Raw genomic sequence first — 17,265 nt, 5'->3', positions numbered from 1 at the left:
TTTCACTGGGCTTCACTACCCTTCTGAGTGATCTAGGAATCATAGGTAGGGTGTTACTTTAGAGGAGCAAATTGTAGACACAGCTGGGAAGTACTGCAGGAAACTGCAGTTTTATTTCAGATGTGAACCATAAAGAAACTGCGCCACGTAATTATGTTCAAAGCAAAAGAAACACTCTGTGATCTGTGAAAGTTTAAATGGCAAAGTAATAAAATTAGAGCTGGTGAAGTTTCTACTACCATGAGGCATGATGAGGAAAGGTCAGTTTTTATCCTAAATAAACTTTGTGTTAATTTTGTCTAGTATCTTTGAGATTCACCAATGATTTATCATAAATAGGAGGCTGATCAAAGACTGCGCTGACCTCAGATTTTCATTGCTATTAAGTGTTAGTTTTTCCAGTTGAAAATCAAAACATATAAATTTTCTAATGGCATCTAGTTCTTTTTATCTCATACTTTGAATGATTTTATAGCTAAGTAAACTGATGGACACAGTGATTTTTCTAAATTCATTCACCTAGTAAACAGGTTGAGCTGGAAATCTACCGGAGAATCCAAACCCCGTGTTCTTTTTAATTAATTAATGTATTTATTTTTAAGTTGAAGTATAGTTGATTCACAGCATTGTGTTACCTGCTGCTGTACAGCAAGGTGATTCAGTTCTATGTATATTGATGTATACATATTCTCTTTTTAAATTTCTTTTTCATTATAGCTTATCATAGGATACTGAATTTAGTTCTCTGGGCTGTGCAGTGGGACCTTGTTTTCCCCTTCTGTATAGAAAGATGGCATCTGCTAACCCTAACCTCCCGCTCCACCCCTCCCCTGACTGTTTGCCCTTTGGCAGCCGCCAGGCTGCTCTCTGTGTCTGTGCGTCCGTCGCTGTTTCATGGATAGGTTCGTTTGCGTCATATTTTAGATTCCACATATGAGTGATGGTCATGTGGTGTTTGTCTTTCTCTTTCTGACTTACTTCACTTAGTATGATGATCTCTGGTCACATCCATGTTGCTGCAGATGGCGTTGTCTTGTTCTTTTTAATGTCCGAGTAGCATTCTATTATCCATGCACGTGTGCACACACGCGCACACACGCACTGTATCTTCTGTGTCCATTCGTTTGTTGATGAACATTTAGGTTGCTTCCATGTTTTGGCTGTTGTCAGTAGTGATGCTAGAAGCATAGAGGTGCATGTATCTTTTTGAATTATAGTTTTGTCTGGATATATGCCCAGGAGTGGGCTCGCTGGATCATATGGTAATTCTGTTTTTAGTTTTCTGTTTTCTACAGTGGCAATGCCAACTTAACTTTCCTACCAACAGTGTAGGGGGGGGGTTCCCTTTTTTCAACATCCTCTCCAGTGTTTCAGACCCCAGGTTCTTAGTCATCACATCACCAAATTCAGTCATAGAACCTTTTTTGGAAAGTTTTCAACTGTAGTCAGTTGCTGTCTTAAAAGACTGATGTCAGTAGCTTGAGGATTTCACATCAGATGCAAGCATGGGTTCAGACAACTGCAGGTTCCCTTCTGAGTCAGTTAACCTGTTGTGTGATGATTTCAAGAAGTGAATATCGATTTGAGGCTTGGGATTCAGGGCACTGCAGTGCCCGTGTGAGGATCACTCAGGCTGTCTCTTACTTGTTGCAGGAACAGCATCTGTTGCAGTTGCCGGCATCCTTGCAGCCCTTCGAATAACCAAGAACAAGCTGTCTGATCAAACATTTCTATTCCAAGGAGCTGGAGAGGTACCTGCCTTATGGAGTGCTTATGTTCTCCTAAACTAGTGAATATAGCATTCATTCTAGTAACTCATGAATTTTAAGTCTGAAGTAGTTCATGAAATTTTTAGTTTATTGAAATTACAGGGTTTATTGAAATATTCTTTAAGTTTTGAGGCTTATTAATTTTTCACAGGAGGCATAGAGGTATTTTTTGCAGCTATCAGTTTGTAAAATTGTCAGATGTTTCCATGGGGTTTTGTTAGGCATATTTAAGGTGCCATGCATGAACAAAAAGTGTTTCCAGTGTATGATTAATTATGCGTAGAAACCTTTAAGCTATTACAGTCAGTGCTAGCTTTTAGTATCCTCCAGTGTCACATACCAAAATTTTTCTAATTTGACTCACAATTCAGTATGCACATATATAACTATATACAGGATTTTTTAGAAGAAATATTTTCAATCGGAGATTCATCATGCAGTATAACAATTCACATGTGAAAGAACTAAAACATTTTAAATTGTTGGAAGGAGATGACAGCAATATAAAATAATGCTGTATCCATTTAAAAAGCCTTAGATTTTATAATTTAATATGACTATGAATAAATGTATTCCATTGGTAGAAACTATGTATACTATGTTGGGTTTGATTTTACTTGTTCTTAAAGCAAAATATGTGAAGCTAAAATTTGCATGCCAGGTTATAAACGTGAACGTATTCAGAGTATAAATCTCAAATTTATTTTCACATCAAAATGAAAGCCAAGGTTAAATTACAGCTCATTAAGGTTTGAGGTGTTTTTTTTTTTTAATTTTCGTGAATTGTTACATGCTGTACTTAATTTCAGTAAACTTCTTTAAATTTCTGAAGGGTTTTTGTTGAATGCCACAGGCTAGTTCTTGATACTCAGCAGGAAAGAGGTAGGTATTCATGGTTGGATGATCCAAAACTGGCCCTTCTTTGTCCCTGAAAAGGTTTTGGAAATTTCACAGATCATCACCAAATTTATCATATACCAAAAGGAGTTGATTCCTTTAATCTTATAAGAAGTCTCACAGTACTTTCTTTGTCCACATTAAGAGAGTAAATAAATGCTTGAGAACACACATCTTGTGTTCTGTTTTATTGCCTAATTGGTGAAGTTCCCATCCAAATCACCCAGCTTCATTCTTCAAATTCAATTAGCAGAACAATAAGCAATACAGTCCAATAAGCCAGGGTGAGCAGTTCATTCATTATTTTAAATTCAGTATTTTCTTATCAGAGGAAATCTTAATTTTATGAACAGAATTAAAGATACGGAAAACCAAGGATATCACTGGTTTATATGTGGCTAAATATCAAGCCACATAATAGTGATTCTGTTGTAATAAGAATAAATAATTGTCATTTAGCATAGTAGACTCCAGGAGTTGGTGAAGGACAGGGAGGCCTGGCGTGCTGCAGCCCATGGGGTCACAAAGAGATGGGCACGACTGAGTGACTGAACTGAACTGAAATGTGACAAAAATACTTTGCTCATTAAGATCTGGGTTCTTTTTTATTTCTGTGAGTTGTTACATGCAGTACTTAACTATAGTAAACTTCTTTAAATTGGAGTTTAAAGGAGCTTTGAATGAATATAGCTCTTTGGATTGGTAGACAGTACCATTTTGTACTTGCCTATTAACAGTGACAAAATGAGGTAAAATGTAGCCCTTGATAAGGGATTATGTAGAACCACGACGCGTCTTTGTTTTTCAGGCTGCCTTAGGGATCGCACACCTGATTGTCATGGCCATGGAGAAGGAAGGTTTACCAAAGGAGCGAGCCATACAGAAGATATGGCTGGTTGACTCGAAAGGGTTAATAGTTAAGGTAAGAGTTTGTCATTGTTAACCAGGTACAGTATTTTAATCAGTATGCCATTCTGGATTCCCATCTCTAAGACGACTACTGTTTCCACCTACCCCATCCCCAACACTGTGTTAAAAGAGTGGTTAGGGCAGCCTGGCTTGCTGCAGTCCATGGGGTTGCAGAGAGTCGGACGTGGCTGAGTGACTGAACAACAACAATCACCCCCAAATGACCATGTTACACAGTAATGTGGATATTCTGCTGAATAAAGGAGACAACTGTGGCTCCGCTTTTGTGTCCATCTGTGATGTGAGGAGACTTCCGACAGCTCCATGGTCTGTCCACATGAATTAGCTTCATTTCCAAGTGAGGCAGTTGGAGGCTGATACAGGTGGAATGCTTAGGTCCAGCTCCTTTCACTAAGGGCTGTCTGTCAGGTTACACACTAACTGGGGAAAAAAAGGGAGGGAAAAAAATGAAATAACTACTGTTTTACCTGCCACTTTCTCTCAGCCAGAGTCTTGGAGAGTTTGGATGGTAATTCCTGAGAAGGGCTTTAATAAATGCGCTGGATTCCAAGGTAGCTCAGTGCCCATGCAGGAAACATGGGTGCAGTCTCTGGGTCAGGGAGATCCCCTGGAGTAGGAAATGGCAACCTGCTCCATATTCTTGCCTGGGAAATGCCATGGTCAGAGGAGCCTGGCAGGCTACAGTCTGTGGGATCGCGAAGCGTCGAACATGACTGAGCACGCGTGGTTCAGTGTTACTGTCCTTGAGGTTGTCTCCCAGCCTTGATAGAGACGCTGGCACCGCTTCATAGGGTTATTGTGAGAGCCCAAGTAAGAATACAGTTACGCAGGTTACAGTCACAGTAACTAATGACACAGTTACAGGGTGCTCTACTGCGCCTGTCACCTGTGCACATCACTCACTCTTCCTTAAACTGCTAGAGGGAATGCCATAAATCCCCCTTCCACGTGAAGGTGAATTAAAAAAAAACAGTGGTAAGCAGTGTCTCCAGGCACTGAATATAGAAACGTGAATATCTGCAAACTTTCTGGAAAGCTGTTTCATGTGTATCCAGAATCTTTAAAAATGTGTGCTTCTGATCCAGCGGTTTCCATTCTATGAATCTTTACCGTAGAGATACAGATGTGTCAGTGTATGCGTGAGGGTGTTGTCTTAGCATTGTTTATAATTATGAGATGTTTCATTAAACATCATTAATTAAGATAGTGATAGATTGTCGTTCAGTTGCTCAGTCGTGTCCAACTCGTTGCAACCCCAAGGACTGTAGCTGCCAGGCTCCTCTGTCCATGGGATTCTCCAGGAGAGAATACTGGAGTGGATTGCCATTCCCATCTCCAGGGGATCTTCCTCACTCAGGGATTAAACCCAGGTCTTCTGCATTGCAGGCAGATTCTTTACCTTCTGAGCCATCATGAAAGTCCACAGTGATAGGTTACGCTTACCTAAATAAAGGATACTGTAACATGAATTGGTAGTAGCCACATAGGTGTAATATACAGGCTTAAAGTTATTTTCATGGCTTAGTTGGTAAAGAATCTTCCTGCAACTCAGGAGACCCGGGTTCAATTCCTAGGTCGGGAAGATCCCCTGGAGAAGGAAACGGCAACCCACTCCAGTATTCTTGCCTGGAAAATCCATGGACAGAGGAGCCTGGTGGACAGTCCATGGGGTTGCAAGAGTTGGACATGACTTAGCAACTAAACCACCACCACCAAAGTTATTTTAAAAGAACTATAAACAGCATTAAAGGATTCGTTATTTAATATTAGGTGAAAATAGGAAAATGTCATTACATGACATATTACATGATATTTTGCTTTAAAATTTGAGTTGCATGTAAAAATCATAGAAAGAAATGGATCAAATACATATTACTTTAAAACTGATTTTAGCGCTTTTCTACATATTCCAAATTCTCCTGAGTACTTATTTTTCTTTAAAGCTAGAAAAATGTTCATTTTTAAAAAGATTTAAGAGAAATTTTGTTTTAAATGAAACAAAAATATGGTTCATAACTTTTGGTAGCAAATCAGTATCTATAAAGCTGTGAAATAAGACTGAAAATACCTTTACAACATCTCCTGAGGACCAAATGATAGTCGTCTTATTAACAATAAATGACAGTGTAATTGTTTATAGTATACAGGAAATAGCTTTACATTTCTTGGCTTAAAAATTGCTAGTGCTTTAAAAAAATCAGCATAATTGTAACAAACTGTACACTGTGGCCATATGACATATCCTGTCACGAAATAAGAACGTTTGCTGAGTGAAGTCATCTGTGGCTCGGGCTTTGTGCTTATTGTGGGGACACGGTAAGGCCCTTAATCTCAGGAGGCTCCCAGCCTCATGGGAAAAACTTGAACAAGCCAAGAGTTACAACTCCACATGACAGTGTTATAGAAATATGTGCTTGGTGCCAGGGGTGCACAGGAGATGGTGCTCCCGCCACACCAAAGAGAATCACGGGGAGGCTGAGGATGGTTCCAAAGCAAGGTGTCTCTCCAGCTATGTTTGAAAAGAAGAGTTAGGAGTTGATCTAGAGTCTCCATGGACACCTTCAGCTTCTTACATGCAAAGCTGAAACAAGGGAAGTTGAATGGCAAACTCACTCTGAGATCCTGGTTGAAGTTACGAATCATGTCTTCCACCTCTCTGCTATCTTCAGAGCCCTGCTAGTGTCGAGTATTGGCAACGAGTATATTATTAATAAATGAACTAATGACTGAGTGCCTTCTGGACAGAATAAGAGCGTTTGCAAAAGAAATTATTTTGAGAAAAAAAACTTAGGGTTAAGACTGAAAGGAATAGAGTGACAGGTGATGAAGGCTCTTCTAAATCCTGCACTTGAGCAGTTTTCAGGCTCTTGTCGCTGATGGCATCGCGGAGGATGAGCTGAAACGAGATGAGGCTGAGGAAAGGACATTATATACAAAACCGTTGCATTAACACGGATCAAGGGTAATTGGGGCCTGAAATAAAGCAGTGAGTGAAAGATGTTTGATTCGGTAGGTATGCGGGAAATGGGATTGGCATACTTCGTAACCAGTTAAATATGGAGGGAGGGTTAGAGCAGAGGGAGGAGTCTAGCAGGACGCCTTGGGTGTCTGTGTAAGTGATGTGGCCACTGCTGTTTGCTTGTTTGTTTAAAAAGGAGTAAAGAACAGGCCCGTTTAAGGGAAAGATAATGAGATCGGTTTTGGACATCGCAAGGTAAAGGTGTCTGTGGAGACCTCAGATAGAGATGTCCCCTTGGCAGTTGAAGAGACAAGGCGGATGCTCAGAAAAAGGATCTGGACTCCCAGAGATGGAGATTTGGGGATAATTCGCATATATATAGTGGGAGCCGTGGGGAAAGCTATACACAAGGTGCTGTACTTCGGGGTGCAATACATTCAAGACTCAAAAAGGTGAAAGCCAACGATTGTGATTTCTAATGACATTTTAATGAGAAATCTTCCTAAAAATACATACATTCTAGCATCTCAAGTAATTTTAACGTAGACTTACTGAACTGAGACTCCAAATGGCATGGATTACAATACTTAGAATAACGGATTATAGCATGACTAGTATTTGGAATAACTGTGAAATTGTTGCCTAGACCTAATTCGTCACTCTTATTTCATGTGTTTTACTTGCCAAAGTAAAGAACTGCATATATTCTTCTTGCCAAGGTAAATAAAGTTATGTTTAAAAAGACTGTTACATGTTTAATAGTTTTGCACTATTTAATATGAGAAGCATATGAGGCTTCAATTCACCATTGTTTTTTCTTTCATGTTCTTAAACAGTCAAAATTACTATGTTGATTTTTGTGGCAAAACTAGTAAATCTTAGAATAATTACTAAATTAGTATAATCTAGCTCTCAATTTTATATGATCTTTCTGTGCTTGTTATCCTTTATCCTTAGCATTTTTACAGCCTCTCTTGAGAGCCAGTTATAATCATTTCATTAATTTCATTAATTTACAATGCAGTTGTTTATAATATATAAAAATTATCTTAATGTGTTAAATAAAAATTTGTATAAGTCAAACTCCTTCAGTTTTTAAAGACATAAAACCAAGAACTAAAAAGTATCACTGTGAAGTTAGTGCATTTATGGAGTTTATCATCATCAGACTAGATAATATTATTCTAACATGTTTTCTGCTTTCATTTTCAGCATGACATCTATGGTATTTTCTGTCTTTTATTTCACATCCATATATGTTCAATAATATCAGCATTTTAAATAATTCATCAATATCACTAAGGTTGATTGAAATGAATTATTTGGTCACTGATAATATTCAGATAGTTTTCGTATCTTATAGCAAGAAACAGTTGACATATCTATTTAGCCAGCTAATATTAGTATATTTTAATATTAAACCAATATTTTCTTTAAAATAAATCATTCCAAAATAAAATTAGATGGAGAATAAACACAGTAAAGAAAGGATAAAGGAGGAGCATTGCCAGCATGACTAGGATTTGTGTTTCACAGTGATAATTTGGACCATTTTTTAGGGAGGACAAGAAATCACAAAACCTTTTAAGGGAGGACAAGAAATCTCAAAACAAACCAATCCAGACTTAATTTCTCCCTTAAATAAATACATTTGACTTTCACTAATGAGCCAAATTAGAGCTAAGGCAGAAATCTCAAAAATAAACAGTGGAGTGTTAATAGATACCGTGAAGGATAAGCTTCGTCTGACTCAGAATAGGACTATACTATCTTGTTTTTATTTTCTTTTGCTCTAGCTTACATAACTATTTTCAATTTTTAAAACAGTGTTTTCTTTATAGTTATTTCTTTTAGTTCAATGTTTGGTTCCTATAAAGAAGAGGTAGTGAATAAAAGTATTTTATATGCTACAAGGGTAGTTTTGACAGTATAGTTATTTCCTCCCTGAGAGTTTAATTTTTAGGTCTAGAACTGGAAACTCCATGCTGTTTAGAAAAGTTTTCCTTTTCCTTGTGGTCCTCTCGGAATCGTAGCCCGTGGTACTTTCACCACCTTGAATGATGGCTCATGTATTTCAGACATTGTGGTTTAAAAAAATCGAACTCCTAAGAAACGTTGAAGCTTGGTGGAAAGGATCCGGCTTGCTTTTCTCCCTCCCTCTTCTCCATGTCTTCTAGAGTATGACCAGTGTATATGTATGTATTAAACAGAGCAGAGAGAGATTATATGCATGAGTCTTGCAGACATTCAGAAAATTATGGATTTTTAACAATTATTGATTTTCAACAGTGCATAATTAAATATTTTTAAATTACTCCATTGAGTATTGATGGAGTTACCCACTTAGTATCTTCCCTTATGGTCACCCTGCACCCCTGTTTTGTGCTCTAACATGGAATGCTTTTGTCACGTCACTCATCTTTTAATCTGTTCTGCGATGATGAAACCCAGCTCTGAGCTCTTTAGCAAATGCACACACTTACACTGCAACTGGGATATTACTGATAGTGTGCTAGGAAGGTTCTGTCTTCAGATACAGAGGGGGCGAGATTCAGCTCTGAAAAACTAATGACAACAGTGTCAGGCCAGTAAAATGGGGCAGGTTGTCTAAGCAGGCATGGATTCAAGAGTTCTAGTACCTGGCATAGGAAGGAATACATATTTATCAGTGGCAGTGTACAATTAACTTTTTATACCTCCTGGGAAATGAAATGCTAACTCAAAATCTGGACAGTGTTTGCTGCCTTCCTCCCCCAGGCCCCACCAGCACATAGGTGCTTGTGAAAAAGATAGTTGTTCAGTCTGGTTCTATCTTCTATACTAAGAATCAGCACAAAACACGGCGGGTGGGCGGAGACCAAAGAGATACTAATATCTGAAGGAAATTCCTAGATATTCATAGTACATTTGGTATAAGTAGAGACTCCTAAAAAAGAAAAGAAACACCATAGAATTTGAGGTTCAGGTCAGTCACTCAGTCGTGTCCGACTCTTTGCGACCATGAATCACAGCACACCAGGCCTCCCTGTCCATCACCATCTCCCGGAGTTCACCCAAACTCATGTCCGTTGAGTTGGTGATGCCATCCAACCCTCTCATCCTCCGTGGTCCCCTTCTCCTCCTGCCCCCAATCCCTCCCAGCACCAGAGTCTTTTCCAATGAGTCAACTCTTTGCATGAGGTGGCCAAAGTATTGGAGTTTCAGCTTCAGCATCAGTCCTTCCAGTGAACACCCAGGGTACTTGAGAGAAAAATTGGCAAATGCAGGCGAAAAGCATTTCAGCAACGGTTCCTGAAAAGGGAGACTGAACAGAAAAAAAATCTATATCTACCTCCAGCTGAAGTATTTGGCGTAAAGAAGGTGTATTCCAAATTGCATTTTGAAAAGAGAAAAGTGAGCCATTGGTACAGAAAAACAGAAGTCCAAAGGTAAAGACATTTGCCTGAATATTACAGATCCAGAGAAGGTCCTATTCCAACAATTTTTTAATCTAAACCAGATCAGCACATCAGCTTTGAAAATTGTATAGAAAATACTTGGGAGACCTGTATTTTTGTCTTTTGACTTTTCTGTTCTTGGCAAGTCGAGCCCTTTGGTGATGCTGGTATGCATGATTCCTGGCTTTCTTTCAGTGTTCCCTCTGCATTCCTAAGTCCCCACTAAGAATTACGTCTTTGGGGTGAGGCTGTAGGTAATTTATGTTTCTTGCTAGACAGATGTCTTCTGGCCAAGTTCTGGCTTTAGTGGCCTGGAGCGGCCAGTGCTGTTGCGATGATTAATAAAGTAAGATGTTCATGATAAGAGCATAAGCATACATCTTTTCCTATAATGTTTATCAGTCTTCGTCATGATTTGTTTCTCATTCCAGGAAACTTAGGGGGTTTAAGCTGTATTAAATACTTTTCATGGTATCTCATGAAATATCCAAGAGAGCACTAGAAATCTGTGCTAGAAAATAATGTAAAATTGTTTTATAGCGTTCTTTCATTAGAACTCTTCATTTTCTACTTTTTTGAAAACAGATCACGTATTATCTTTTAAAAAAATGCTTCTGGTAAACATCTGATAAACCCTTTAGTGCAGTGATGCTCAAAACTGGCTAATCACTCAAATCATCTGAGAAGTTTGAAAGAAAAAAAAATACACACAGATGCCAGGGCCTCATCCTGGACTTGAATTAAAATATCTGGCAGCAGGCCTCAGGAATCTAATTTTCCTCAGGTGTGTCTGGCACTCAGTTGGCTTTGTAAAGCCCAGATCAGGTTCGTTTTCATTACACTGTCATCATCACCAAACCAAACCATTTTCTAGATGGAGAAACCAGCATCCATGGAAGTACCAAAGGTCTTGCCCAAGGTCATGAGTGAATGGAAGGGCCTAAGGAGGGAGCCCGAGTTCTATCTCCAGCATTTGTAGATGGCATTTTCTGGGGAGGTTTTCTTTATTTTTTTTATATTATTAAAGCTTTTGGAAGTAACATAAATGTATTTGCTCTTAGCTGTTAGAGTGGACTCTGCTACTAGTATATTTATTCATGTCCCTAAGCCACAAATTTATCACAATTTGTATCAGTTCATTTTGACCACAGTTAATAGCTTTGAGAACAATGTTGTAAAATACATTTAAAGCATTTTTAATTTGCTGTTTGGGATAATCTGGGGCAGTATGCGGAGGAAAATATTTTGAATTACTGAACTAAAAAATGGGGATTATGTCTCGCACTCACAACATCTTTTAAATTCATTTCATATTATGGATTTGTAGGTCCACATTCAATATAAACAGACTAGACCCTCTTCTTTTATTTATAGCTTTCTTGTAGCAGTGGTACCATTCATATTATACGAGGTTGAATGCAGTTGTTGCAGCTGCCCATATCATTTCTGAGACTCTTACTCTCATGCTGCTTTCACTTCCTCATGTAGAAGGCTGCCTCTTGGCTTGGCAATATAATGAAAATGAGCTGCTGTCCAGTCGCTTAGTCATGTCTGGCTCTTTTCATCTCCATGGACTGCAGCACACCAGGCCTCCCTGTCCTTCACCATTTCCCAGAGTCTGCTCAAACTCATGTCCATTGAGTCGGTGATGCCATCCAACCATCTCATCCTGTGTCGTCCCCTTTTCCTCCTGCCGTCAATCTTTCCCAGCTTCAGGAGCTTTTCCAATGAGTCAGCTCTTCACATCAGGTGGCCAAAGTATTGGAGCTTCAGCATCAGTCCTTCCAATGAATGCTCAGGATTGATTTCCCTTAAGATTGATTGGTTTGATCCCCTTGCAGTCCAAGAGACTCTCAAAAGTCTTCTCCAACACCACGTTCAAAAGTATCAATTCTTCGGCACTCAGCTTTCTTTAAGAAAATGAATAGGTGTTCATTTTTATGTGATCATATGCAAATTTATCTAAAGCTGTATACCAGAAGCAGTTTGGATATGTTCTCATTGGCATGTTGTTTGTCAGCAGCTAAATGGTCAAGAGTGGCTTGTTTCCTGACTCAGCTTCGGTAAGCCCTCTCTGTGGCTCCTCGTTCTTATGTTTCTCTCTGCGGGCCATGGTGTTTTACCATGGATTGTGTGGAATCTTACTGTTTTGTGAGCGCACGCATTTTTTAGAATAAACAAATCAGGAACACATTCGCCCCTAAAAACAATTTTTAGTACTTCCTATTCTGTTAATAATCCTGAACATCTTATACATGTCTTTTCCTCACAACCCTTTTGGTCGGGGTTCTGCTTTCTATTCCAAAGTAAATCACATGAAAAGATTAATTATCATATTTTACTGTTATTAAAGAAGAAAAAGTGATACTAGAATGCCCTAATATAACATGGAAGGAAAGATCTAGGATGTATGGTAATTCCTCTGACCATATTCCGCATTGGTTAGTCCTTTGTTGGAATATATTTGCTTGATACTTAAACCTGGTCAGGTGGAAACCAAAAGGCCAAGAGGCAAAGCCCTGAGGTTCATTCAGTCTTCTCTAAGAGATACATTTATTATCAGCAGCCCTCAAGATTACATAACACCAGGTTGAGATGACTACGGTTGTTTTGGAGTAGGTGAATAGTTATCCTGAGATTTTTTTTTTCTCTGTTAGAGAACCTAACAGAGGTTCTGGCAGTAGGTATCCTGAAAAGCAAATCTCTAAACCTTTGAAGAAGTAAGCACCAGACTGAAGCTTGATTTATACTAACTAGCTAAACTAACATAATGTGTTAGTTTCTGGTGTATAGCAAAGTGATTCAGTTATACATACACACATAACTATTCTTTCTCAGATTCTTTTCCTGTGTAGGTTGATAATAGCCTTTTAAAGCAAGAATATTGAACCAGGAGTAACAATTTGCATACAATCTGACATATATCATTTGTAAAGTGTTTTCTCTAGAACTGGACAGTGTTGTATTGTTGGAAAGACTCAGTTTTAGCACCTGCTTCAGGCAAGCTGCGTACTGTCTTGGAGCCTCTGTTTCTTCATGCAAAAACCTAATTATATTTGCCCTACTTTTCAAATTGTTGACGGGATCAAATGAAATATGTGAAGATAACTTATAAGCTATAAAGTACCATATAAAGTTGCTGCTGCTGCTGCTAAGTCACTTCAGTCGTGGCTGACTCTGTGCGACCCCATAGACGGTAGCCCACCAGGCTCCCCTGTCCCTGGGATTCTCCAGGCAAGAACACTGGAGTGGGTTGCCATTTCCTTCTCCAATGCATGAAAGTGAAAAGTGAAAGTGAAGACGCTCAATCATGTCCGACTCTTCACGACCCCAAGGACTGCAGCCTTCCAGGCTCCTCTGTCCGTGGGATTTTCCAGGCAAGAGTACTGGAGTGGGTTGCCATTGCCTTCTCCAACCATATAAAGTTAGGTACTGATTTATTATGTAGTCAAAATCTTCAAAATTTATAGGTAGAGTATTATTATAATTTGAAAGTCAAGTTTAATAGGTGTGTGTGCCAGGTCACTTCAGTAGTGTCAGACTCTGTGCAACCCTGTGGACTGTACCCTGCCAGGCTCCAATGTGTGTGGGATTCTCCAGGCAAGAATACTGGCGTGGATTGCCATGCCCTCTTCCGAGGGATATTCCCACTCCAGGGATTGAACCCGTGTTTCTTAGGTCTCCTGCACTGGCAGATGGGTTCTTTACCACTAGCGCCACCTGTTGTTTTTACAATTTAAAAGTCAAGTTTTAATAAGTAGCACACTTAATTTAACTATTTCTTCCTGTGAATAAAAAACTATTTCATCACTCATTCTTTAATGAAGCTTCCCTGGTGGCTCAGACTAAAGAATCTGCCTACAATGCAGGAGACCAGGGTTCAGTCCCTGGGTTGGGAAGATCCCCAGGAGAAGGGAACAGCTACCCACTCCAGTATTCTTGCCTGGAGAATTTCAAGGACAGAGGAGCCTGGTAGGCTACAGTCCATGGAGTCACAAAGGGTTTGACATGATGAGTGACTAACTATTTCATTGAAGTAAGGAAAATGAATGATAGATAAACGAAGAGAATTCTAATTGAGCAGATATTATCGCTGGTCATGGAAGTGTAGATGAGGATTTCATCTTCAGATCTACTAATCATGTGGAAAGATACAATACTGAAAGAGCAGGGGGGAAATGAAAGAAGCAGATTTTTAGATAGCATTCCCTACCCCCACCCTAAGTTCCTTTTTATGTCTGGGATATTATAATTAGATGTTTCTTAGATAATACATGGTGGAGAAGGCGATGGCGCCCCACTCCAGTACTCTTGCCTGGAAAATCCCATGGACAGAGGAGCCTGGTGGGCTGCAGTCCATGGGGTCACGAAGAGTCAAACACAACTGAGCGACTTCCCTTTCACTTTTCACTTTCATGCATTGGAGAAGGAAATGGCAACCCACTCCAGTGTTCTTGCCTGGAGAATCCCAGGGACGGGGGAGCCTGGTGGGCTGCCGTCTGTGGTGTCACACAGAGTTGGACACGACTGAGCAACTTCACTTTCATGCATTGGAGAAGGAAATAGCAACCCACTCCAGTGTTCTTGCCTGGAGAATCCCAGGAATGGGGGAGCCTGGTGGGCTGCTGTCTGTGGGGTCACACAGAGTCGGATACAACTGAAGTGACTTAGCAGCAGCAGCAGCAGATAATACAGGGTACAACTATGATCAAAACATTACAAAATAAAAAGCACATGAAGCTAATGCTTATTCAGAACATCACAGTATTACATAAATATGGCATCAAGTTCCATTCTTAGTGAGTGGTCGGTAAAGGATTTATGCAACCATTAAAGGCCTTTCTGCACTCTAAGACACAGCTTCGTCAACACAAATCATATCTTCTAATAAACAGTATCTTTATTTAAATGATATTTTGCATTGCCATTTGTTAACGTGTGTTTCTTGCAAAATTAAATATTAAATAATTGTTAAATAGGGAAAGACTATTTTGTTCACTGTTACACCCTCATTGCCTGGAGCATTGTCTGAAATATAAATCTTTGTGACAAGAGTCAATGAAATAATTCTCTGATAATCGGAGAGGAGACTTTAAGAACAGCTGGAAGACATACTACGTAAACCTATTAAGTGTAAATTCTGCTAATATGTGTAATATTCTGAAACTTCCTTGACTCTCATACACTTAGCAGATTTATCATTTCTGCTTATTTGCTCTACTTAGGGACGTGCTGCCTTAACACAAGAGAAAGAGGAATTTGCCCATGAACATAAAGAAATGAAGAACCTCGAAGCCATCGTTCAAGATATAAAACCAACTGCCCTCATTGGTGAGCTCTGGCTTCTTCCCTCTCCTGTAAACCCTGTCCCCACCCCACGTGGGCCTGATTTGTTCCCTTACAGTTAATTTTTTAAAAATCACTTATTGATTGCTCTTACTTTTGGCTGCACTGGGTCTTTGTTGCTGCATGAGGGCTGTCTCTGGTAGTGGTTGCTACTCCTGTTGCTGTGCGTGGGATTCTTACCGAGGTAGCTTTACTTGTTGTGGAGCGAAGGCTGTAGGCCACGTGGTCCTTCAGTAGCGGTGGTCCACGGGCTTAGTTGCCGCATGGCGTGTGGGCTCCTCCCAGACCAGGGATCGAACCCGTGACCTCTGCACTGGCAGGCGGGATTCCTGTCCACTGTACCACCAGGGAAGTCCTCTTGCTGATAATTTTTGAGACATTCTTTAGCTTTTTGAAATTCTGGTCTTTGGAATTCCACAAACAAAGGTACCTATTCCCTGAAGCAGCAGTGCCCCCTAGACGCCTAGATTTGTAAATTCAGTGCCACCTTGTTAATGTTACCGATGATGCCAGCTGAGGGGGGTGGTTCCCTCTGCTAACTCTGTCAACCTGTCAATAAATACCTGGCACATCCAGCACTTGGCCAGGCCAGTTATTCCAGACAGACAGTGGCTCTCGAATGGGGGCGATTTTGCCCTGTTAAGAAACATTTGGGAATGTCTGGAGACATTTTTGTTGTCACAGCTGGAGGGAGAAGGTCAGGGCTGCCGACATCATTGGGTGGAGACCAAGGGACTCTGTTCCACCTCCTCCAACGCCCAGTAAAGCACCCCTGCCCCCAGCGAGGAGTTGTCCAGCCCAGAATGCTCATGGGGCCAAGGTTAAGAAAGACTGAAAACAGAGACTGTAATTTCACGTCCTTATATCTTCCCCATAGCAGACGACATGGTAGTTTCCATACTGCATGCGCACAGAAAGATGTTTAGTGTGGACGAATTTGTTGTGTTTGGAAAAAAAAATCTCAAAGTTTTGAAGCTTTATATGCTTCATTTTGTGTGTATATAATGCCAGCCCTTACTTGGTCATACATTCCATTTCTAGAAGCTCCCGTGCAACAACAGATGACGATATTGAGAATAAGGATGAGAACCCTAATAAAAACAAGTATTTACTCCATGACAGCAATTGTAGTAAACCTTCATTGTTGTTTTTTTATAAAATGTGTTCTATCAGGAATCTTACTGTTTAAAATCTTCATGATGCTAATTGCTTTATTTGTCTGTTCGAATTCTCTCAAAGAGTCATACTTCAGTTCTGTCATTGAAGGGGGTGATTGACTTAAGTGTTAGCACTGGATTAGAAAACATGATTACTTGGTAGCCTCAGACACTGAAATAAACTTCTAGTACAGAGAGATAATATATATTAGATACATCTCTTTTCCAATAAAAATGCCTATTATCGGAATTCCTAGTGATTGGTCATTAAATCTATTCATGAGCCGAATATTAAAACTGTTTTTTTTTTTCATAGATACTATAACCTTAAAGACTATTGGCATTAACGGACATCTCTTTTTGTCATTTTCATACAAATATTCTATATTGCTTAGGGTACATTACAAAATGACCTGACGTGTCTCATTGTTGGCGGGGCGGCGGGGGGTGGGCATTGGATCGAATAGCCGGTGACGGTCCTGTTAACTGGATTCTTGTTTCTGTGTTAGGAGTTGCTGCGATTGGTGGTGCGTTCTCAGAACAAATTATCAAAGACATGGCAGCCTTCAATGAACGGCCTATTATTTTTGCCTTGAGTAATCCAACTAGTAAAGCAGAATGTACTGCAGAGCAGTGCTATAAACTGACGAAGGTAAAGGAAAAAAAACACACGTAACTGACATTTTAATAGTCAAATTGTGTATAGGGAAGCCCAGGGTATCTAAGGTGCCTGCCAGTTAACCTTTAAACATTTTACAACCAAGAGTGAA

General features: G+C 39.7%; 1 protein-coding gene across 1 annotated transcript in view; it reads left to right on the top strand.

Moving 5' to 3' along the window:
- The window catches only part of ME1 (malic enzyme 1), a 209,120-nt gene that overhangs the window by 175,993 nt on the left and 15,862 nt on the right, over window positions 1–17,265 (top strand). Inside the window, 4 exon segments of the mRNA NM_001135220.1 lie at window positions 1,654–1,751; window positions 3,475–3,588; window positions 15,218–15,323; window positions 17,005–17,147. Coding sequence (NP_001128692.1) covers window positions 1,654–1,751; window positions 3,475–3,588; window positions 15,218–15,323; window positions 17,005–17,147 — 461 coding nt within the window.

This window comes from Ovis aries, chromosome 8, assembly GCF_016772045.2.
Source record: "Ovis aries strain OAR_USU_Benz2616 breed Rambouillet chromosome 8, ARS-UI_Ramb_v3.0, whole genome shotgun sequence".
Lineage (NCBI taxonomy): Eukaryota > Metazoa > Chordata > Mammalia > Artiodactyla > Bovidae > Ovis > Ovis aries.
This window is presented reverse-complemented; position numbering and strand designations above follow the sequence as displayed.